This window comes from Bison bison, unplaced genomic scaffold, assembly GCF_000754665.1.
Source record: "Bison bison bison isolate TAMUID 2011002044 unplaced genomic scaffold, Bison_UMD1.0 scf7180017863958, whole genome shotgun sequence".
NCBI classification, from domain to species: Eukaryota; Metazoa; Chordata; class Mammalia; order Artiodactyla; family Bovidae; genus Bison; species Bison bison.
This window is the reverse complement of record NW_011494530.1, coordinates 116852-140491: the sequence shown is the minus strand read 5'-3', so window position 1 is coordinate 140491 and position 23640 is coordinate 116852. Positions and strand designations below refer to the sequence as shown.

Below are 23640 nucleotides of genomic sequence, written 5' to 3'. Positions count from 1 at the left end.
GAACCTGACCTGCATATAGGTTTCTCAAGAGGCAGGTCAGGTGGTCTGGTATTCCCATCTCTTGAAGAATTTTCCACAGTTTATTGTGATCCACACAAAGGCTTTGGCATAGTCAATAAAGCAGAAATTAGGCAGTAAAAAAAAAATGAGCAAAACAAAGCCAAGCAAATAGCAATCTTCAAAGGGCCAGAAAGCATTCTGTATCCTGAGTAAGAGGGGCATAACTGAATAGATTACTTTAAGTAAAAGGTCAAGGAAGGGAGTCACTAAAAGGAATCCAAGCAGGTGCCCTTTCTTATGATCTCAGAACTGCATGTAGCTCTGCCCGCTCCTGTTTTCCAGGAACTGATAAGGAAATGAGAGTCCTTGAGAAACAGCACACAAAAGAAGAACACATTGGATCCCTTAAAGTTAAACGTCCCCTGACACTTGGACAGCAAGGAATTTGAATGAGTCCATCCTAAAGGAAAAGAAAGAAAGAAAGTGAAGTCGCTCAGTCATGTCCACTCTTTGCAGCCCCGTGGACTATAGCTTACCAGGCTCCTCCCTCCATGGGATTTTTCCAGGTAAGAGTACTGGAGTGGGTTGCCATTTCCTTCTCCAGGGGATCTTCCCAACCCAGGGATTGAACCTGGGTCTCCCGCATTGTCGGCAAATGCTTTACCATCTGAACCACTAGGTAAGTCCTCCTAAAGGAAATCAACCCTGAATGTTCATTGAAAGAACTGATGCTGAAGCTGAAGCTCCAGTATTTTGGCCACCTGATGGGAAGAACTGACGCCTTAGAAAAGACCCTGTTGCTGGGAAAGATTGAAGGCAGGAGTAGAAGGGGACAACAGTGGATGAGATGGTTAGATGCCATCGCCAACTCAATGGACATGAGTTTAAGCAAGCTCCGGGAATTGGTGATGGACAAGGAAGCCTGTTATGGTGCAGTCCATGGGGTCACAAAGAGTCAGAACTGAACTGAACTGAACTGAAATGTTTTTTACAAAAGAAAATGTTAAAAGGATTTGTTTTCTGGTGTTGTCTGTTACGAATGAGAGTTACATCACGGTGGCGAGGAGTTCCTGGTAATAGTTTCAGAGAACTTTAGAATAATCCCTTTGTTTTGTTTTTAAATGCAAGGGTGTCAATAATAAAGATAGAAGGGCAAATTTTAAAATGTAGCTATATTCATATAAGTAGACTTTAGTTGAAATCCAAACCATTTTTACAAAAATTAACCCTATTAATTCATATATTTGGAAACTTATTTTTAATGACAAATTCTATTTGAGATAAAGGGCATCAAAGGAAACCACTTAGTTTGTGACTATATCTTGTGTATGTGCACTTTCCTACATTTTAATCAATGGGTTGCAATAAAGGCATTTAAAAAAATTTTTTTTAATGTTACTTTTATTTATTTTATTTTGGCTGTGCTGAGTCTTAGTTGTAGCACACTGGAACTTTGATATTAGTTGTGGTATATAGGATCTAGTTCCCTGACCAGGGATGGAACCTGGGCGCTCTGCATTGGTTGTGAGGAGTCTTAGCCACTGGACCACCAGAGGAGGCCTTAAAGCATTTTCTAGACCGTGGGTGAGGGCAGAAGAAGTACAGATCAGTGGCACTGTGTACATTTCTTCATTTTAACAGCTGTGGTTTTGTTTTTAAATCTTTGATTATCTCTTATAAGGATGTTGTTTTATTAACCATTACATTCTCAAGCTGGTAGATTGTCCCTTGAACTGTCAGCTTGCCAGAAAACACTTGTTGAATGAATTAACATAGTTGCTTAGAAAACAACATGTTGCTTGTATTTTGCCTGATCTAGGAGACTTGATGACTTGTGGATTTTAATTTGGGTCAAAAGTGATTTCTTACTCCCGCACTTCTCAGCAGGGTGATTTTGAACAAGAAATCCTGCTTGGATGGTTGTGACACTTAAATCAAATAATGGAAGTAGAAAAGTTTAGTTAACTATTCTTTGCTAAACCAGTCCCTGGCTGGTACTATTATTGTTTGATTTTCCAGACCAAATAGGACTCACCTCCTGGAGCTATAGGATGAATCAAACTGTGGAAGTCCAAGCTATTTGGAGGAAATTAACACCAACAACAAAACCATATTTTTATTTTGTTTTGTTTTTTTATACAGGAGGAAAACTGTTGGAGAGGGGGATGACTCTTAGTTGGGAAACCTTTATAATAATTCAAAATCTGACTTTGACTGGAATATTCTGTTTTTGCCACAGTAAAAAGAAATCATCAGTCACAATACCAAGCTGTTTAACAATGTGAGAAATTTGAGGTGTGGACATGGCCAGCAATATCTTTGAATTCTGAAAGATCTAAACAGTTTTTTGATATGGTGTACTGTATTGTTAATTGATTGCTACTGTATTACTGAATTGATGCCTTCCAACTGTGGTGCTGGAGAAGACTCCTGAAAGTCCCTTGGACAGCAAGGAGATCTAACCAGTCAATCTTGAGATATTAACCCTGAATACTTTGTTAGAAGAACTGATGCTGAAGCTCCAGTATTTTGGCCATCTGATGCAAATAGGCAACTCATTGGAAAAGTCCCTGATGCTAGGAAATATTCAGGGCAGAAGGAGAAGAGGGTGTCAGAGCATGAGATGGCTAGACTGCATCACCAATGAATGATCACGAACTTGGACAAACTCCGGAAGACGGTGGGGGACGCGGGCCTGGCGTGCTGAAGTCCATGGGGTTGCAGAGAGTCCCAGATGACTGGGCCCCTGAACAACTGTATTGCGAAAGAAAAATTTCCCCTCCTTTTTAAATTGAAGAATAAGTGGTTTGGAGCTTTCCTGGTGACTCAGATGGTAAAGCATCTGCCTGCAATGCAGGAGACCTAGATTGGATCCCTGGGTCGGGAAGATCCCCTGGAGAAGGGAATGACTACCCTGTCCAATACTCTTGCCTGGAGAATCCCATGGACAGAGGAGCCTGGTAGGCTACAGTCCATGCTGTCACCGAGAGAAGGCCACCACAGCAGTCAAGGAGCACAGACGCTTGAGCACGCGTGCATAGGTGACCGACAACCTAGTAAACTCTTCTTCTAGGTGTGGGGAAGGGAGGCGGCCAGAGGGGCTGCAGCAGTCACCTGGGGCAAGGCAGGACTCGGCCGAGCGCAGTAGACCAAGCCGGCGTGGCGGGGACCTAGCTGCGCCGGGACTCAGAGCACGGCCGGCCGCAGTGCTTCCCGAGCCCCGGGGCAGTGCGACCCTCCCCTCCGGGAGGAGCTGCAGCCATGCGTGCCGAGAGGCCAGTGGCCAGGGCTCCCCCGCCTCCTAAATGGAACTGAGGCCCGCGGGGGCCGCGGGGAGCCGGGAGGCCTACCCATCCAGGGCCCGGAGGGAAACTTCCCAGCAGATACAAAGAAAAAGATTAAAAAAAATAAAAAACTTTCTGCCACACTTTTCTTTTTCCAGAAACGTCTTTTCCCGGTTCTTTGACCAGAGAGCAGGCGTCTGTGTGTGACCTTTTGCTGCATGCCCAAGCCGTGCAAACCAGAGGGCTCTGTCTCCCTTCCTTTCAGTCAATGCCGGGAAAGAGAAGCGGAAAAACATGCCACAAAATCCCACTCCATTGCGGGTAATGAGTCCAGTTTTAACTTCTCTCCTCATTTCACTTTTCATTTTTCGCAGCCCTCACATAGTTACTGTTTATAGTCGATTCTGAGTTTTCAGTTATCTGTGCGTGAGACCTACTGTTGACAATTTATCCCGTTTGGGCAGGTGTCAGAATCAATCTAAAAAGTTTAGGTATGCAACAATTTTTGGATCCCTTCCAAAAATAAGGGCATTATTGTGCGTGTGTGCTAAGTCACTTCAGTCGTGTCCAACTCTTTGGGACTCTATAGGCTGTCGCCCTCTAGGCTCCTCTGTCCCTGGGATTCTCAGGCAAAAATACTAGAGTGAGTTGCTGTGCCCTCCTCCAGGGATGGAACCCTCAAATCATTTCTCCTGCACTGACACGCGGTTTCTTTACCACTAGCGCCACCTGCCCGCAAAGGTCGGTCTAGTCAAAACTATAGTTTTTCTAAGTAGTCAGGTATGGATGTGAGAGTTTTACCATAAAGAAAACTGAGCGCCCAAGAAATGCTGCCTTTGAACTGTGGTGTTGGAGAAGACTTCGGAGTCCCTGGGACTGCAAGGAGATCCAACCAGTCCATCCTAAAGGAGATCAGTCTGAATATTCATTGGGAAGACTCATGTTGAAGCTGAAACTCCAATACTTTGGCCACTTGGTGCAAAGAACTGACTCATTGGAAAAGACCCTGATGCTGGGCAAGATTGAAGGCAGGAGGAGAAGGGGAGGACAAAGGATGAGATGGTTGGATGGCATCACTGACTCAGTGGACATGAGTTTGAGTAAACTCCGGGAGTTGGTGATGGACAGGGAGGCCTGGCGTGCTGCAGTTCCTGGGGTTGCAAAAAGCCGGACAGGACTGAGAAACTGAACTGAACTGAGCGCCACCTGGGCATTATTGGACTGCTTTAAATAATCCCTAAGCAAATACTTGAAACTCTAATTAAAATTTATTTTCCACTACAATTTCATAAAAATACATTTAATCCCGAGATTATCCCCTAAACCACTTTCTCTGTAAAGAGAGTGAACAAAAGATGCAGAGACGGAAGAAAGGAGAGTGGGAAGAGAAATATTTATATGTATATATATGGGCTTCCCTGGTGGCTCAGCCGGTAAAGAATATGCCTGCAATGCAGGAGACCCCAGTTCTGTCCCTGAGTTGGAAAGATCCCCGGGAGAAGGAAATGGTTACCCACTCCACTATCCTTGTCTGGAGAATTCCGTGGACAGAGGTTACAGTACATGGGGTCAGAAAGAGTTGGACACAACTGACAGAATCAGAGTCAGACTATAGAGTGACTAACACTTTCACACTTCACTTCATATATATATATATATATATATGAAAATAGAAGAAAAAAGAAAAAAATTCTTTATGATGAGATCTCTTAGAATCTATTCTTTTAACAGGTTTCTTATCTATCATACAATAGTGTTAACTAGAGTCATTATATTGGGCAATACATCCCCAAAGAGATGAATTTCAATGTCTGATTATTTTGCAAAGTTTTAATCTCTAAGTCAGTAACACTCTTTGAAATGAAATTTTTTGACAGCTTGGATGTTTTTTATATGTGAGAAATAAAGTTCATTGTCCATCCTTGAAAATAAATATTCAGAGTATTTTCACTCTATGTATCTTCCTTAAAAATACTGCAGATTCCAAGCAGCTAAGCCATATTATCTGTACTACGATCCCTCTGGTAAAAGCATGTGTGTATTCCTGAAAATCTGTTCATCATTGAGAACTACTAAGAGCAACACTGGGAATCAAATCATACACAGTCTATATCTCGCCCACTAAACTGAATTTCTGCACCACGAACCTGAACAATAACTTAATTCACTTCTTTAATGTTTCTCATCACTTCTTGAGCTACTGACTGTGTCTACACGATAGTAAATGTTTTTGGTTACATAGCCTTTGCTTTTAATGTTTTTCCTACATATTCGTTTGTTCAAATATTTTTCAGATGTCTTTCATATCCTTAACCTGGTGTTTCGTCCCTGGAATGTGGTTATGAAGAGGATGGACATTGGCCTTCCTTTTTTGCAGTCTGAAAACTACAAAAGAAGATCCAAAATCTACTGTGAGCTTTGCAAAGGGAAAGAATAAGCTGTTCTTGAGGTCATATTATAATTGATCTACTCTACTTCAGGAAACCCAGGATTAAAGGAGGGGTAGAATTTAGCCAGATGAGTGGAAGGAGAGGAAAATTCTATGCTGCCCTTGAGTTTTGACAAGGATTCTCTGGAAGAAGAATCCTCTGTGCTTTGCATTCATGCATTTGACTGGGTTTCCACACCTGTGTGTTCTTTCATCTCTAGTAAGTTCAGATGGCAGATGAAAAGTGCCTATATCCTACCCAAAAAAATGAATGTGATTGCTTTTATTTAAATAAAATACAAAAGACAAATGGACATCATTAACACTACCACCACTTTAAAAAATAATGCAGCCATTATAAGTCCTAAAGGTAAAATGAAGTTAAACACAGTGAAGTTATAATTGATTTTCCCCATTCTAGAAGTCACCAGGATAGGAGCCCCCTCAGCTACTAGAATTCCCAAAACCTTGGTTAGGTTTGTGACCTGTTCCTGATCATTTGGGTCCACACCAAATGAAAGGTCTGAGAGGGAAAGAGAAAGATCGTGAGAGGAAATTACAAATGAGGGAACCTCTGGCAACATTAATAAAGCTTATCATACCACATTCATAATCTAGAAACACCCCTATGTAGCCCTGGGGTCTTTGAATATAGTGGGGTAAGAATGGGAAGGTAGAAAAGAGACTGAAATGGCCATCCTTACTGACACAGAGAAGTAGAAAAATGTCCTCAGAGTTGAGCAGCATATCATTCCTGCTTGTCCAGGACTCCTTGCAGAGCCCTATAACCCAGTCACCGGAGTTTCCCACATCCACCTCCCAGTAGTGCTTGCCAGCGGTGAAGGTCTGAGCACCCCATGTAGGCGTGTTCTCTGGACATGCTGCGTCCCAAGGCACATCTCGATGGACAGGACCGCATTGCAGACGTCTCAGGGCTTCAATCAGAGGCACGCAACCGTTTCTTATTTTCCCATCCAACGTAATATACACTTCAGGAAAATGAAAGCAATGAAGTCAGAGAACAGCGTTTCAAGTTCTGAAGAACATATAACTGCAGTGGTGTTGTGACAAATGTATAGCAACCAAATCTCTGAAATGAAGCCAAACTGATTTGTTTCATTTGCTGGGAATGTTTCAACCCACCATGACTGGTTTCAAGGCGCCAGTCCTTTAATAATTGCTCCTAAAGTTCTGGAACTTGTAACAATTAGCTCCCACAAGTGTGACAGTACTGGCTCGTTCCAGAATACCCTTTAATCACAGATGTTAGACACCCTGTGTTACCACACCCTTTTATACAGAGTGTGTCACTGGAAATACATAGAAAGAACAGGAAGGGCTTCTTATCTATCTAAAGAGCCAGGAAATCCCTAATTATACAACTGGAGGAAGGAAAACTTTGAGAATACATAAAGATATAGGATGTCCGACTCTGGCTTATTTTCACTACCTCACCAAAAATTTGGGAGTCCGTTCATAGATGTCAAGAAAATAGCAAAATGGCCCTTAAGTCATCTCATTAATCAATCATCACAAAATAAAAAAATAATCATAATAAATATATATTATATTTTATATGACATTGTTATTTTTAGTCCTAAACAGGGATCACATTGCCTAGGATATAAGGGTTTAACATTTAAAGAAGTAAAAATAAAATAAACCAAATATCTATATGTGCTTTTTTTTTGCAGTGATTTCTCTCAGAATTTCTAACGGAGTCACTGCTAAATCAGAATCCAACTCATCCCATCTCAGTCCAGCTTCTCCTTTGTCCGCTGGGCTCACTGTCAGTTGCATTTGTCTCAGGGAGTCCTCTACACAATGAATTATGGATTGTTTTCAAGCTTTTTGAAAGTCTTGTGATTTTTCATATACAAGCATTACCTTTAATATTCAGGTAAACATTTAAATAACAGCATTAAGGTGATTCTAAGAGTCTCAATATCCAGATATAATCTAAATATCCACAGCTAACTACAAGATGAAATACACTGAATGGATATGCATTTTTATAAGTCAAAGTGTTCTTTTTATTATTAACTCACTGCAAGTAGCTAAATAAAAAACTATGTGTCATATTTGATTATTTTTGACAGCCTTCAGTTAACTTTTCTGACTGATAATTAGCAATAAAATAAGTTAAAAGGGTTTGCATATGTTCTCTACAAAGAACAGACAGAGCGGTGAAGAGATATCATCAATGTGTTATCTATTCATGTAGTTTCCTATGTGATTTCCAATGTGATTGCCTTCACGCAGAGTGCTGCCTCTCACCTCGGAAGCTGTTAAGCCTTTCCAGCATCCCAGTGATGGTCCATGTACTGAGCTGTGGGTCCAAAGGCTGGGGAATATACAGCTGCATTAACTGACTCCTGTAAAGAGAAAGGCCCACTTACTAATAGGCCCAAAGGTATCATTAGCAACCCACTGATGATGCTTCAACAGAATCCTCATAATTACCTTTAAAGGGTATGAATTTAACTGCTCAGATGGATGAACACTGCAGTTGCTATGATATTTTACAATCTACTTCCTTGCTCTTGGCATATCAAACCTAGTAGAATGTGCCGCCGCAATCAAAACTGTGTTTCCTTCCTTCTAGCTTCCCTAGAGGATCCACACAGCAATTCACATCTAATTCCTGAAATCTAATAGGCGGAAAATTGTTGGAACTTATCATTTAATACATATGAAAGCTCAGCACTATTGTATGTTCTTTCTTTATGAATTCTACCTCACTCCTTTTCTCAGCATCCTTCTACCTACTGTTTCTCTGAGCTTATCTGCCTTTCCCATGGATGACCAGGAATAATCCTTGGATAACTAGGATTTGGAAATTAGGGGCAGGAAAAATCGTCATCTCTTTGCAACTTCTACAGAAAGCCTTGCAATAGAAACTGCGCTCCTCTCCACCATACGGTCACCAAAGGGTAGACTATATAAAACCTGGCAGACTATTAGAGAAGGAAGGAATAAATACAGAGAGAAAGATACTTCGTATTGAAAGGGAGGGTTCATCTTAGCAGAAATAGCCTGATCACTGTCACAATTATCATGATTTGAATAGAGGAGCAAACTTACCTTTTCATTGTGTCTTCCACACCCTGTAAAGAAAAAGAGAGGGAGGCTTAGTTTTCAGCACAAACTCTCCTCTTAAGTCTAGTTTCAGGATATGAGATTATACTGAAAAATTCATTATTTCCAGTTTTCTTCCTTAGATTAAAATCATTTGTCATTTCCCTTCTCCTTATAAATATGAAATCCAATCTCACATTTACATTAACTGACAAGATCATAATCTTAATAAAATTGAAAGTCAAACGTTCTTAGGGTGCATGAATGACTGTTCTTTGTCCTGATATACAGAAGTATTCACAGGGGTTTCCCCAAAGTTCTTTGGTGTGTGGACTCCAAATCTGCTGCTGCTGCTGCTGCTAAGTTGCTTCAGACGTGTCCGACTCTGTGCGACCCCATAGATGGCAGCCCACTAGGCTCCTCTGTCCCTGGGATTCTCCAGGCTAGAATACTGGAGTGGGTTGCCATTTCCTTCTCCAAAGCATGAAAGTGAAAAGTGAAAGCGAAGTCACTCAGTCATGCCCGACTCTTAGCAACACCATGGACTGCAGCCTACCAGGCTCCTCCATCCATGGGATTTTCCAGGCAAGAGTACTGGAGTGGGGTGCCATTGCCTTCTCTGAATCTAGAACTTCAAAATAGAAAGGATGAATGCATCCTATGGTTACACATGTTACACATATTATCAAGTGCAAATATAAAGTTAACTTATCTGTTCAACACAGTCATCCCTCATTATATGAAGGGAATTCATTCTAAGAACCCCCTTGGATACTAAAATCCATCGGGTGTTCAAATTTTTATATACAACGGCACAGTATATCTGTATAATATACACACATTTTCCTGTATACTTTAAGCATCTCTAGATTACTTAAAGGCTTCCCAGGTGGCTCAGTGGTAAAAAGTGCACCTGCCCAGCTGGAGACAAGGGTTAGATCTCTGAGTTGAAGATCCCCTGGGGAAAGAAATAGCAACCCACTCCAGGATTCTCCAGGAGATAGTGAAAGACAGGGAAGCCTGGCGTGTTGCCATCCACAGGGTTGCAAAGAGTCAGATACAACTTAACAACTGAACAATGAACAACCAGTATTCTTGCCTGAAAAGTCGCATGTACGGAGAAGCCAGGCAGGCTATACATGGGGTCGCAAAGCGTTGGACACGACTTAGTGACTAAATAATAAGATTACTTATAAGATCTAATATAATGTAAATTCTATGTAAATCATTGTCAGCATTGGCAAATTGAAGTTTTTCTTTTTTGAAATTTCTGAATTTTCTTAAAAAATATTTTCCATTGGTGGTTTGTTGAGTCCCTAGATGCAAAGCCTGTAGAGAGTTGGAAGGGCAACTGTATGGTCGAAGGATATAAGAAGGTTTGGGAGATTTTTTTTTTCTGGCTCTGTTACTTGAATCTTGCCACATAGCCCTCCTTCTTCCATAGAAGGCAAAACTGATGTTTTGTCTCCAGGTTATACTGGAGGAACAAAACCTACCATCACAGAGGTAGAAGAGTCAGAATCTGGACTTTGGAGTCAGAAAAATAACGGAAGTCAAAGAAGATATATTGTCAAATGATACAAGTGTTTTCCAAGCAGGTTGGTGTTCTGCAGCCAACATCCGTCCTTAGTCCTTACCTGGAGCATGTCCACATCTGCTTTAAGGCACATTTCCTTCAGTTCCTCATATATTTTTCTCAGGAGTTTCCCCATATGAATCATTCTGGCTACATTTCTATTGAGTCGCTGAAAAATAACTGTGCCTTCAATTGCCAACATCTCTAAATGTTTTTGCTTTTCTTCCTGGAGATACTGACACACTTTAGGGTATTCAGCTCGTATCATCACCAGTCGTAGATTTATAAAACCCTGCAGTGACATTGGATGAATTAGATCATGTATTTGGATGGGATTTTATTCTTCCCTTATTATCTGTTGTCTATGTGTTGTATATAGAATGCTTGTCTTCGTTCATTTGGACTACTAACAAAAGTACTAAAGACTGAGTGCTTATTAATAACCAAAATTTACTTCTCACTGTTCAGTAAGGTAAGAAATACAAAATTAGTGCCAGCAGGTTTGGTGTACAGTGAGAGCCCACCTCTTAAATAGGCATCTTTTTTTTTTTTTTGCTTAATAATAATTAAAATATACTCCACTTTACAAAGCACATTCACATACTTGGTTTTCATTTTTTACCATATGCATGTATTTTTTTGTTGAAGTATTATTGATTTTCAATATTGTGTTCGTTTCAGATATACTGTAAAGTGATTCCGTTATCCATATACATGTGTATAGCTAATTCTTTTTTCCAATTCTTTTTCACTATAGGTTATTACAAGATACTGATTATAGTTCCCTGCTGAGTGCTGAAGAGTTGATGCTTTTGAATTGTGGTGTTGGAGAAGACTCTTGAGAGTCCCTTGGACAGCAAGGAGATCCAATCAGTCAATCCTGAAGGAAATCATCTCTGAATATTCATTGGAAGGGCTGATGCTGAAGCTCCAATAATTTGATCATCTGATACAAAGAGCCAACTCATTAGAAAAGACCCTGATGCTGGGAAAGATTGAAGGTGGAAGGAGAAAGGGACGATGGGATGAGATGGATGTGAGTTTGAGCAAGTTCTGGGAGTTGGTGATGGACAGGGAAGCCTGGTGTGCTGCAGTCTGTGGGGTCGCAAAGAGTTGGACACAACTGAGCAACTGAACTGAACTGATAGCTCCCTGTGCTATAAAGTAGGTCCTTGTTGTTTATCTATTTTTATGTAGAATAGTGTATATATGTTAATCCTAAATTCCTAATTTATCCCTCCCCTCACCTTCCCCTTTGATAACCATAGGCTTGTTTTCTGTGACTATTGGCCTTTTCTGATCTGTAAATAAGTGTAATTGTATCATTCTTTTAGATTCCACACGTGATATCATATGATATTTGCCTTTCTCTGATTTACTTCCCTTGGTATGATAATCTCTAGGTCCATTCATGCTACTGCAAAGGGCATTATTTCATTCTTTTTATGGCTGAGCAGTACTTCATTGTATAAATATACTACATTTTCTTCATCAACTCATCTGTCAACGAACATTTAGGTTTCTTCTATGCCTTGGCTAAATAGCCATCCTCTGGTTTTGTCCTCACATGGCAGAAGGGGCAAGTCTCTACTAAGCTTCTTTTTTTTTAGGGCTTCTTTTATAAGAATCCCATTAATAAGGATTTTTTCCTAATGACCTAATCACTTTCCAAAGGCCAAACCTCCTAACACTATCATTTTGGGGGTTAGAATTTCAACATTTGAACTGTGGGGGACCCAGACTTTCAGACCATAGCTTCTGTCTTCTGTGCTCCAGAAGTATGTGTTCTCAGAGACCTTCTGGCTCACTCCCTTTGATCCTTTTAGATCTCTACCCAGATGTAACCTTCATGATGGGTATTCTCTGGCCAGCATACATCCCCCAAACCTGTACTATTTATATATATCCCTGCTTTAATTTTCTTCCAAGAACTTTACAAATGTGATGTATTATAAATGTTATTCTTCTTTATTTGTTGTATGACTTCTTTTACAAGATTATATCCTACTGAAGTCATTGATTTGTTTCTTTTTGTCCATTTCCATATCTCTCTGTGGACCTATAACAGTGAGCAACATATCACATGCCCTCCTATGAAAGAATGGTTCATTAGGAAAACCATCTTAAATGATCAGGGTAATTTTGTTATTGTCCTGCAGTATTTTTACAGCACTATGTACAGATTTCTCTTTAATGAAATATTCTGTAATATAGCCTGCTGATGTATCTTCTTTAGAAGTCATTGAGTTCTTTGAAAATGAAAATGTAGTTCAACTTCTTTAGTTTCAGGCTCTCCATTCATAAATGTGAACCAATGAATAATAAAACCCCAAATCCTTAGCTAGGCATCTTGCCATGGCTATAATTACATTGCCAGCCATATCTCTCACTGCCTGCCTCGTACCGTATGTACTAATTAATAGGAGCTATCTACATGCCCCAGATAATTCTATGATTTTTTCTCATATTTAGCTTTCTTGTCCCTTAGATCTCTGTGTTATGAATTTACAGGTTCTACTAAAACATTAGCTTCAGGGTGATTTTTATTTTTTTGAGAAGCTTTACATTCAAAGTTTATTAAACTCCTACAGAACTGTTTTTTTACCTTCATCCGAGTGACCCTTGCATTTTGTTTTGTGATACTGCATTTTCTTGTCTCTGCTGAAGTATTAGTGGTAGATATTGCTTTATCAAGATAATCAGGAAAAATCTTTTATTTACCTATTGGGGTCATTCAACATGAAATCCTACATTGAAGGTCATGTTTTTCCATATGCAGCTCTCTTTGATCACCCTCTCAGGGGACATTATGATTTAATTCAAGTTCTTCCACTGTAAGTTACCAGGTTATTTGTTCCAAACTGCCTCCAAGGGATTCAGGGTCTGCGGCTTACCTCCCATGCTCTGAATGTGTTGGTCACTTTTTTTATATTTCGTTGATTTTCCTGTTTCTTTTTCCAAATAGACTTCATTTGCATCAGAAGGTGCTCCTGCAAAATAACTATTATTTGTAGCACTAGAATAGCAAAGTTAGTACATTTCAGATATTTTAAAGAAGATATAAGGGGATGAACATGGGACAAACAGTAAAAAGAGCAGATATGTCAGTAATTTTCCTTTGGAATACTATCTCCTAAATCTGGGGAGATCAAACAAAGATGGAATGTCTAAATTTGAAAAAATGTAATCCATTATCTGAGGAATCTAGCATTGAATTTATAATAACCTGGTCAGTTTTCAGAAGTGAATCTTGCTTTTGTTTCTGGGTTTTTGTTTTTTTTTTCATGTTACACATTTTTTTAAGTCAACATGAACAAATTCCTAGAAAGACACAAATTACCAAAATTAACTCAAGAAGAAATGGAAAATGTGAACAGGCCTGTATGTAGTAGAGAGAGTGAATCGATAATGAAAAATTTTCCAACAATGAGAAGCCAAGAACCAGATGGTTTCACTGATGAAATGCACCAATCATTTAAAGAAGAATCAATACTAATCTTTCTCCAACTCTTCTAAAATAATGGAAGAGGAAGGAATACCTTTTAATTCATTCTGTGAGGTCTCTTGCTTTACATTTAATTGTGAAATATTAGCCCTCAGTTTTCCTGTGGCACTGTTAGAAAATGTTGGCCAGTGTTTCTAAATCTGCTATAATTAGAACAGGACCATTATAATCATGTTTGTGGTAGCCAATGACTTTTACTGAAACTAGATATTTATCTTCCACACTGTGTGCACGCTTAGTGGCTCAGTTGTATCTGACTCTCTGCGACGCCATGGACTGTAGCCCACCAGGTTCCTCTGTCCATGGGATTCTCCGGGCAAGAATAGTAGATTGGGTAGCTATTCCCTTCTCCAGGGGATCTTCCTGACCCAGGGATCAACCCCACGTCTCCTGTATTGCAGGCAAATTCTTAACTGTCTGAGCCACCAGGGAAGCCCATCTACCACATTACTTCTGAAGTACTAGCATCCTAATCCTCATCAATTTCATCATCATTCCTCTCTTTCAGCTCAACAGAATTTAAACATCAGGAAAGCAAGGATGATATCTAGTTTCTTCACTGCTTTATCTCTAGATTTCAGAATAGTGCCTGGCACATGGTGTTCAAAAATTGTATTTGTTAATAGCATAAAGTGATAATGGTTGTTAACCAATGTATTTTCCTCAGTGCCTATCAGATACAGGGTCTTCCACATTTTAAAGTTCAGTCAGAGATATTACTTACCCTGTAGTGCTCTGCAACCTGCATTACTGAATAGTGTTCATGAGTGGCATGCCCTGTGGAACGAGAGCAGAACAAGCACAGCAGGCTCTTGTCAGCTTCACAGAAGTAGAGCTTTATCACTTGGTGTGTCCTACACATCTGCTTGGCAGAGCCAGGTAACTGGCAGATAACTGAGTTTCCGGTGGAACGAATATGTTTCTTAGCAAGAATAGTGCTTTTGAGGTCCATTTTTGGAGATGCCGCCTTGCACACAGGACAGCAAGTAACTGTTGGGGCATCTTCCCACAAGAGACAGAGGCAGGGAGTACAGAATCGGTGCCCACACCTAATGGTGGCAGGGTCTGTGAACGTGTCCTTGCAGATGGAGCAGATGATCTCAGTGGGGAGACACTGTGCAGAAGCAGATGCCATGTTTCTAAGAAAACAAAAGGAAAGGACTTTCTTGACTTTCAGCATGTGAGCTGAGCTTAAGCTTTCTCTCGCCAATACACATATGTCCTATAGGAGGACAGCCCATGTTTTGAGGATGGTGAAGAAAAGAGAGTCCTATAGACCAGTAAAATGTGTTATTATTTTCCACCATTGGCCTCCAGCACTACTTCTCAGTTCCCTATTAGAAATCCAGTATTTTCCACGTATATTATCTCTTTTTCAAAGGCAAAGAATCAGAGGTTCTGGGATCATTCATAGGCAGCTAGTCACATTGTGTCCGAAACTATCACAATTTTCCCCTTTTTTACTCTCTCTGATTGGTTAACACAAGGTATTTGTTCAAATCCTGGCCAGTGAAATAAGACGCTAAAATTCCTAGGACAATTCTAGAAAAAATTTTCTTGTTCCAGAAGAGATGCACAGAATTAACGGATGGCTTTTTCTGTTTCTGGTCATTTTCCAGATATAATGCCTACTTACATAGCCATTTTGTGATCACAGAATGAGTTGGCCTGAGGAGAAAAGCCAATAGTCTAAGGATAACAAAAACAGAAAGAAATGGTTTTTAACAATGGCATTGAACAATAGTTACCTAATTCTGAAGAAGCCAATTCCCAACTAAATTAACACAAATCTCTAGACTTAAAATCCTAGCAGAAGAAAGTTTGTGTTTACCACCACATACAAAAAGAACTGCACAGGATCTACTGCCATATACATGTCGGGGGTTCAACAAAAATCATGCAGCATATCATAAGGCAAGAAAAATTTAGTCTAAACAGACAAAGCAGTCATCAAAACCAGACTTAGATATAAAACAGATATTAGAACTATTAAGATAACTAAGATAGTAACGATGACCCTATATGCAAGACAGCAAAACAGACGCAGATGTAAAGACCAGACTTTTGGACTCTGTGGGAGAAAGAGAGGGTGGGATGATTTGAGAGAATAGCATTGAAACATGCATATTATCATATGTGAAACAGATCACCAGTCCAGGTTCTATGCATGAGACAGGGTGCTCAGGGCTGGTGCACTGGGATGACCCTGAGGGGTGGGATGAGGAGGGAGGTGGGAGGGGGGTTCAGGATGGGGAACACATGTACACCCATGGCTGACTCATGTCAATGTATGGCAAAAACCCTACAATACTGTAAAGTAATTAGCTTTCAGTTAAAATAAATTAATTAATTTAAATAATAACTATGATTAGTATGTTAAAGACTTTTATTAAAAAAATGTTGACAACATGCAAGATAGGTAATTTTAGGAAACAGATGAAGAGTATAAGATAAGCAGATAGGCTAGATATAACATATGCAGAGAATTTTATGTTTGGGTTCAGAAGTAGGTACAAGTAAGAAAATTACCAGTGAGCATGGGAGTATGTCAGTGTAAAATACAAAAACTAAACACAAAAAGGAAAAACAAAGAGTAAAAAATTACAACAGAACAGAGTATCAAAGAGCAGTAAGACAACATTAAATGTTGTTTAACATTGTTTAACATCTGTGTGATTAGATTTCCAGAAAGAAAATGAAGATATAATAGGGCAAAGTGAAGTGAAAGTCACTTAGTCATGTCCAACTCTTTGCAGGCCCATGGACTATACAGTCCATGGAATTCTCCAGGCCAGAATACTGGAGTGGGTAGCCTTTCCCTTTCTCCAGGGAATCTTCCCAACTCAGGGATCGAACCCAAGTCTCCCACACTGCAGGCAGATTCTTTACCAGCTGAGCCACCAGGGAAACTCAACAGGGCAAAAGAAGCATTTAAAGAAATAATTTTAGAGGCTCTTCCAAAATTAGTGACAGACAGCATTAAAGAGATCTGTGATATTCAGAGAATATCAGACAGAAAAATACAAAACGAATAAGCAAACAAAAACACAGCTAGGCAAGTTATATTAAAACTAAATAAAAACAAATAACAAAGAGAAATTCTTTCTTTCCTTCTTTCTTTTTACAAAGATAAATTCATTAAGGGAGTCACAGAAATAGGAAAAATAAAGATTATGCACAGAAAAATAAAGATAAAAATTAGAGCAGAAACCATGCAGACAAGAAAACAATTAAGTGACATCTTTAGATTGCTGAAAGAAAACAACTATTCACCCAAAATTCTCATATCTAGTGAAAATATACTTCAAAAGTAAAATATTAGAATTTTTCAAAAAGAAGAAAGAAAACTTGAGGGAATTCAGTTTTATCAGGTCTAATCTATAAGAAAGAGATAAAGAAGCTCTTCATTTAAAAGCATATGGTGTGCTAAGAAGAAAATTGATCTACTCACAAAAAATAAGTGATACTGGAAATTGAATAAAGGCAAAACATAAGCTCTTATATTTTTCTTTAACTCACTATTTTTTTTAATTTTTTTTAAACTTTACAATATTGTATTGGTTTTGCCATATATCAACTATTTAAAGCAATAGCTTAACAATGAACCATGTGTTTATGAAACTTATGACAAAAATGACACAAGAAATAGAAAAGAGGAATTGGAAATATTATAAGGATTTTACATTAAATGAAAAGCAATATAGTATTACTGAAAGTGGACAAAGATTATTTAAAGAGGTATATTTTGAACAGGGCTTCCCTGGTGGCTGAGTGGTAAAGAAACCGTCTGCAATGCAGGAGATGCAGGTTTGATCCTTGGGTCAGGAAAATTCCCTGAAGAAAGAAATGGCAACCCGTTCCATATTCTTGCCTGGGAAATTGCATGGACAGAGGAGCCCGGCAGGCTCCAGTCCTTGGGGTCACAAAAGAGTCGGACACGAGCTAGTGACTAAACAACAAGAACATTTTAAGCTAACTATGTATATTCATAGATGATAAAGCTATAAGTGTAGAAAATCCCAAAGAATCTTGTCGGGAGCTGCGTTAGGCATTACTGACAAAATGGAGGCATGGCCCCAGACCCCTCTCCTCATTCCGCAGGCACGGATCCCGGGATGAAGGACTTAGGCCTTGTAATTCTGACTTGTCTTTTCTTCTCCTCAGCTGAGTTGACTGAAAAGGAATATTAAGGTGCTTATTGTTCTTGAGAGGAGCATAAGAAGGCACAAAAGCCTTCTGTAGCTGTGCTCAGAAAATAATTCATAAAGTTAATCACTGACATTTGTTCAAGGACTTTTACAAAAGAGTGTTCCAGGATGAGCACATAGGCCATAGCTTGAGGCCATGGGAGGGATTGCTATCTGAAGCTTATTTGTGAGGAGAATGTTTATGACAAAGGAGTTTACTGAATTTAGGGCTTAGAAATAATTAAAACAGAAGTTAAAGATTTAAGGAATGTTGTAAAGTTAGCATATTTTACTATAGCTTATAGAAGTTAGGAATTTTTAGAGACGCTATAGCTAGAAGCCTTTTTAAGAGATAGTGAGCTCAGGATGTTAGGGGCAAACAGGATTTAGGAAGATAAGTAGTAAACTGAGGAATGTAGCATGAGTTACAATGTAATCACAAGTTAACTACAGGACACATTAGAAGAGGTAGATAATAGATGATAAGGCTGATTCCCAGAGAATCACTAAAGCAGGAACTCTGTTTGAAGAGCAACAATGATTTATGGAGATAATAAATCTGGGAGAGGAGGAACTGAAAATGTCAAACCTCTGGCCCAGTGTTTTTGTAAAAATATAAAAGAGAATCTTAAACTTGGAATAAACAGGCAGTCCACAGAAAAATGAGAGGCTGTCTCATTGCAGACACTGTCCATCTCTTCAGGTTGAATCCCTGGCTGCTGGAGTTGGACTCTGGCAGAATCTAATATAAAACATCCTGGAAGTAATAAGCAAATTTAGCAAGGTCAGAAAACAAAGGGCCAATACATAAAAATTGATTTTAATGCCACACACCTGTATGAAAATTTTGTATTTGAAATTCTTTAAACTTCACATTTATAATAACTTCAAATAATGAGTTAGTCAAATGCAATAAGTTCTAGAGATTTGATAAAAAAAAATTGTACCTATAGTTAGTGATATTGTATTGTATCATTAAAAATGTGTTAAATGGGTAGATCTCATGTTAAGTGTTCTTATACTACAACTTTAAAAAAAGGGCAAAGGAAACTTTTGCAGGTAATATATTGATATGTTCATTATCTTGGTTTTGATGGAGGATTTGTAAGTGTATACATGTATCAAAAGATTGTCAAATTGTACATTTTAAGTATGCAGAATTTATTTTTTGTCAATTATGTCTGAACACAATTATTAAATTTTAAGAAAATGAAGGTGGCGCAAGTGGTAAAGAACGTGCCTGCCAATGCGGGAGACATAAAAGATGCAGGTTCAATCCCTGGGTCAGGAAGATCCCCTAGAGGAGCGCATGGCAACCTATTTTAGTATTTTTGCCTGGAGAATCCCATAGTCAGAGAAGCCTGGGGGGCTACATCTGTAGGGTCACAAAGAGTTGGACACAAGTAAAGTGACTTGGCATATGTGCATGCCAAAAAAATGAAATAACTAGTTATAATTTTAATAAAATATCAATGGAAGAAAAGAAGATCTAGATAAATGGAGAATTATGTTTATACACTGGACAATTTAATACTGTTAAAATGGCAATCTTCTTCTATATGATATATAAATTTAACATAATCTCTGATAAAACTCTAGAAAAATTTTATAGGTATATACGAACTGGTTTTGAAATGTATTATGGCATACCAAACAAATAGAATAGCCAAAACAATCCTAAGAAATAAAATCAGAATACTCACATTACTTGATTTTAAAAGTTAGTAGAATTCTATAGTACTAAAAACACACAGTATTGGGAAAAGGAAAGACATACTGATTATTAGAACGAAACTGAAAGTAGAGACCTGCAAAGATATAGTCAGCTGATTTTTTTTTTTTTTAACAAGTGTTTAACTGTAGCCAGTATTCTTGGGCTTCCGTTGTGGCTCAGCTGGTAAAGAATCTGCCTACAATATGGGAGACCTGGGTTCGATCCCTGGGTTGTGAAGATCCCCTGGAGAAGGGAAAGACTACCCACTCCAGTATTCTGGCCTGGAGAACTCCATGGTATAGTCCATGGGGTCGCAAAGAGTTGGACACGACTGAGAGACTTTCACTTTAACTTTCATCAGCACTTCACTGGAGAAAGAATAGCCTTTATCCAGATAAAACACCAAAAGCACAATCCATGAAAGAAATTAACACACTAGGCTCCTCTGTCCAGGGAATTCTCCAGGCAAGCATACTGGAGAGTGGGTTGCCATTCCCTTCTCCTGGGGATCTTCCTGATCCAGGGATCAAACCTGGGTCTCCTGTATTGCAGGCAGATTCTATTTCACTCCAAAGTATTTATCCAAATGAACTGAAAAGACTGACAAGACAAGATAAGACTTCTCTGGATCCACAAAGATTACAGAGATATCTCACTCTTCCTATTAAACCTGGAGCTGCTATGTAAACACAGTAGAAGTTTCTCCCCTAAGAGTCAATAGGGAGCCCTTCAGATTCTCTCCTGGCTTCCTTAATCCTCAGCAAAACCTAACCATGAAGACATTGGGTCTAACTGAGAATTAAGGGACTGTATCCCAAAGAAGCTGGCAGAATTATCCAGTGTGCACTGGCAGAGATCGTGAGAGTTCCCTTAGGACTAGATTTTGAAATACTTGATCAAAGGGCTGGGACATAAAACAGGATAAGAGAGAGTTTACTGGATGGGGACACTTCCTCAGGATACAGAATATAATAGTTTGATAAGGACATTAGAAGATGGGGCACATTTGATGCTTGCAGGCTCCTACAACCCTAGGAAAATGATGGCCCATGCTTAACAATGAAATGCAAGAACTGCTGTGTAAGATGGGACTGGACAGGATTCAAAAGCCAAAGGGCATTTTCATGTTAAAGTGAATATGTTATGAAATCAGAAGATCAATCACAGCATTGTGTTTATCAATAAAGCCAAGAGGATACACTATCCACCAAGATTATCACAAATGTGCTGCCGAGAGAGAGATAGCATCAGAATGCAGTTCAATGGTAGCTGTCCTCTCCAGGATTAGGACAGTGATAAAGAGTGTTTAGATAGCTTGGCTACTGATCTCAATCAGATGATAGGATGTTTAACTACCAGGTGCCAGCAGACTGAATCTGTGTAATGACTAGCAAGGGTTGAGCAGGAACCAAGATGACTTGACCCACATGGAATTGCAGAGATAGTTAATAAAATGAATAGCACCCCCAGGGGCAGAATAGATACAAGAGAAGCCAATAATACTGCTGTAAGATACGAACAGAAGAAGGCAAGAAAGTATTATCAAGAGGCAGAGGGGTTTTTTCTCTAGTTAATGATCCTTCTTGCCAGACTTTCCTTATTTTCAGACGTAGAGCTCCTTGATTGATAAGGTGACCACATCCCTTGGAATAAGTTCTCTGTGACATCATGAAAAGTATCTACTGTAGAGATTACCCAATCCTTATCCAAAGGGACCTATGGTCAATAACCAAAATGACTTAGGAAAATGCATTCAGTTTGACTTCAAACAAGGTAGGAGTTTTAATTGACACTTGAAGACCTGAAGCATAATCCTCATCTCATGTTAGACTAAAAACAAATGAGAATCATTTAACAAAAGCAGCTCTGGAAGACTCCTGAGCATCCTGAGTCTCTTGGGTCTATAGACTCACCTAATAGCATTCTCTTGGAAGCTGAATATGTACTGGACACAAAAGACCTCACTCACAAGTCTGGCAGATGACACTGTCTGGGTTACCTCTGCTGGGGCTGCTGCCCAGAATATCTTCACCTAATCACTCATGTAGCTTCATGGGCTTCCTCACAGCCTGGTAATTAGTTTCCTAGTTATTTCCATCCCAATATTGTCAGGAGGAATTGTGCAACACAGCGTATCTCACCTGTTATGGTCATAACCCTACCCAGATTCAAAGGGATGGAACTCTTTGAATTGTGAGCAGTTTTGAAGTTACACTGTAGGAAAAGAATGGGAAATGGGATATTGTTGAATCTCTTTGGGGATGAGGAGGAGAGGAATAAATCTTGCTATATCTGCTCTTCCTGATAAGTTGACCTCAGGGATCTGGATCCAGAGAGTGAAGGCCCTGGATTCAATGAGTCTTTTATAGATCTACCTTTCAAGCTCCAGATTTCTATTAAATGGTTCTCTAGCTCTCTGGAAATTTGGTACAATAAATATTTTTTATGTGAGAGGGCCCTTTAAGGGTTTGGTGTCAACTGGACAATCACTCTGAATACAACATAATAAAAGGCATATTGATACAGATATGCACAATTCTGAATGGGAGAGATGTTCGTTTCCTCACAGGGCACCAGGAACAGACTTGATAATTCCAGGCCAATGGAGTGAAGAAGGTCAGAACCTCTCTTCAGCAGGAAGCCCCTTCTGATGTCTCCATATTTCACTGAAAAGTCTTATCAATATAGGTCTTGGGGCTTCCCTGGGAGCTTAGTGGTAAAAGAACCTGCCTGTCAATGTGGAAGACACATGTTCAATCTCTGGCCCAAGAAGATCCCACACGCCGAGGAGCGACTAAGGCCAGGTGCCACAACTGTGGAAGCTGGGCTCTGGACCTGGGGAACAGCAACTCCTGAGCCCACGCGCTGAAACTACTGGAGCTCATGCTCAGCAGCAAAGGAAGCCACCACTCTAAGAAGCCGTGCACTATAATGAAGACACAGCACAGACAGAAATAAGTAAATAAAATGATAAAAAATAAAAAGGCAGGCCTTGTGGACTTGTGTCCATGTGCGTCTTCCTGAGGAGAGGGTAGCATATCCAGCCTGTAGTAGACAGATGTTCAAAATCCGTAGCTAAGCCATCCCCTAGACCTTACCACTAAGTGTGGCCTGCAGAGCTTGAAACATGGCCCCATCTTTAGAAACTGCTCTGTTTGCACAGTCTCTGTGCCTCCAATACTCTGAAGGACAGTCAGGTGAGTTCTTCTGACCTCCCACTTCTGGACTCTGGAAATTTCTGATGCGGTCTCTGAGACATGGCATCTCTTTGCTAACATCTAGTGTCTGTACTATCATTCTGCTGTGAAGGAATAGGCCCCATCCTTGCCACACAGTTTTGAGTGTTCCTGTGTGTATCTCTACTCTGGGCCTACTGAATCAGGATGTCTGACAAAGCCACCCTGAAATCCTTTCCCTTCTCCTTCATTCTCTGTCTGGCCCAGATCTCAGCAAAAAGCCACATTCCAGGGCTCTGCTCTTGCTGTTCGCTTTCGTAACATAAGGTGTGTTGATCATCAAAATATCCCAGAATGAAGAGTCAGGGCTGCCAGTTCTTACCTGAGAACCAGCAATAAATATATAGGATCCTAAAGAGGAGGTGCGGAGAAGGCAATGGCACCCTACTCCAGTACTTTTGCCTAGAAAATCCCATGGAAGGAGGAGCCTGGTAGGCTGCAGTCCATGGGGTCGCTAGAGTCATACATGACTGAGCGACTTCATTTTCACTTTTCACTTTCATGCATTGGAGAAGGAAATGGCAACCTGCTCCAGTGTTCTTGCCTGGAGTATCCCAGGGACGGGGGAGCCTGGTGGGCTGCCGTCTATGGGGTCGCATAGAGTCGGACACGAATGAAGCGACTTAGCAGCA

General features: G+C 39.8%; 1 protein-coding gene across 1 annotated transcript in view; it reads right to left on the bottom strand.

Annotated features, from left to right (window-relative positions):
- Positions 1–5981: 5981 nt before the first annotated feature.
- TRIM77 (tripartite motif containing 77) overlaps positions 5982–23640 on the bottom strand; it is a 20211-nt gene continuing 2552 nt past the window's right edge. Inside the window, exons 2-7 of the mRNA XM_010833925.1 lie at positions 14596–15010; positions 13261–13356; positions 10428–10658; positions 8797–8819; positions 7990–8087; positions 5982–6701 (exon numbers count right to left, since the gene is read on the bottom strand). Coding sequence (XP_010832227.1) covers positions 6208–6701; positions 7990–8087; positions 8797–8819; positions 10428–10658; positions 13261–13356; positions 14596–15006 — 1353 coding nt within the window. The 5' untranslated portion in view covers positions 15007–15010 and the 3' untranslated portion in view covers positions 5982–6207. The remainder of the gene's footprint in view (positions 6702–7989; positions 8088–8796; positions 8820–10427; positions 10659–13260; positions 13357–14595; positions 15011–23640) is intronic.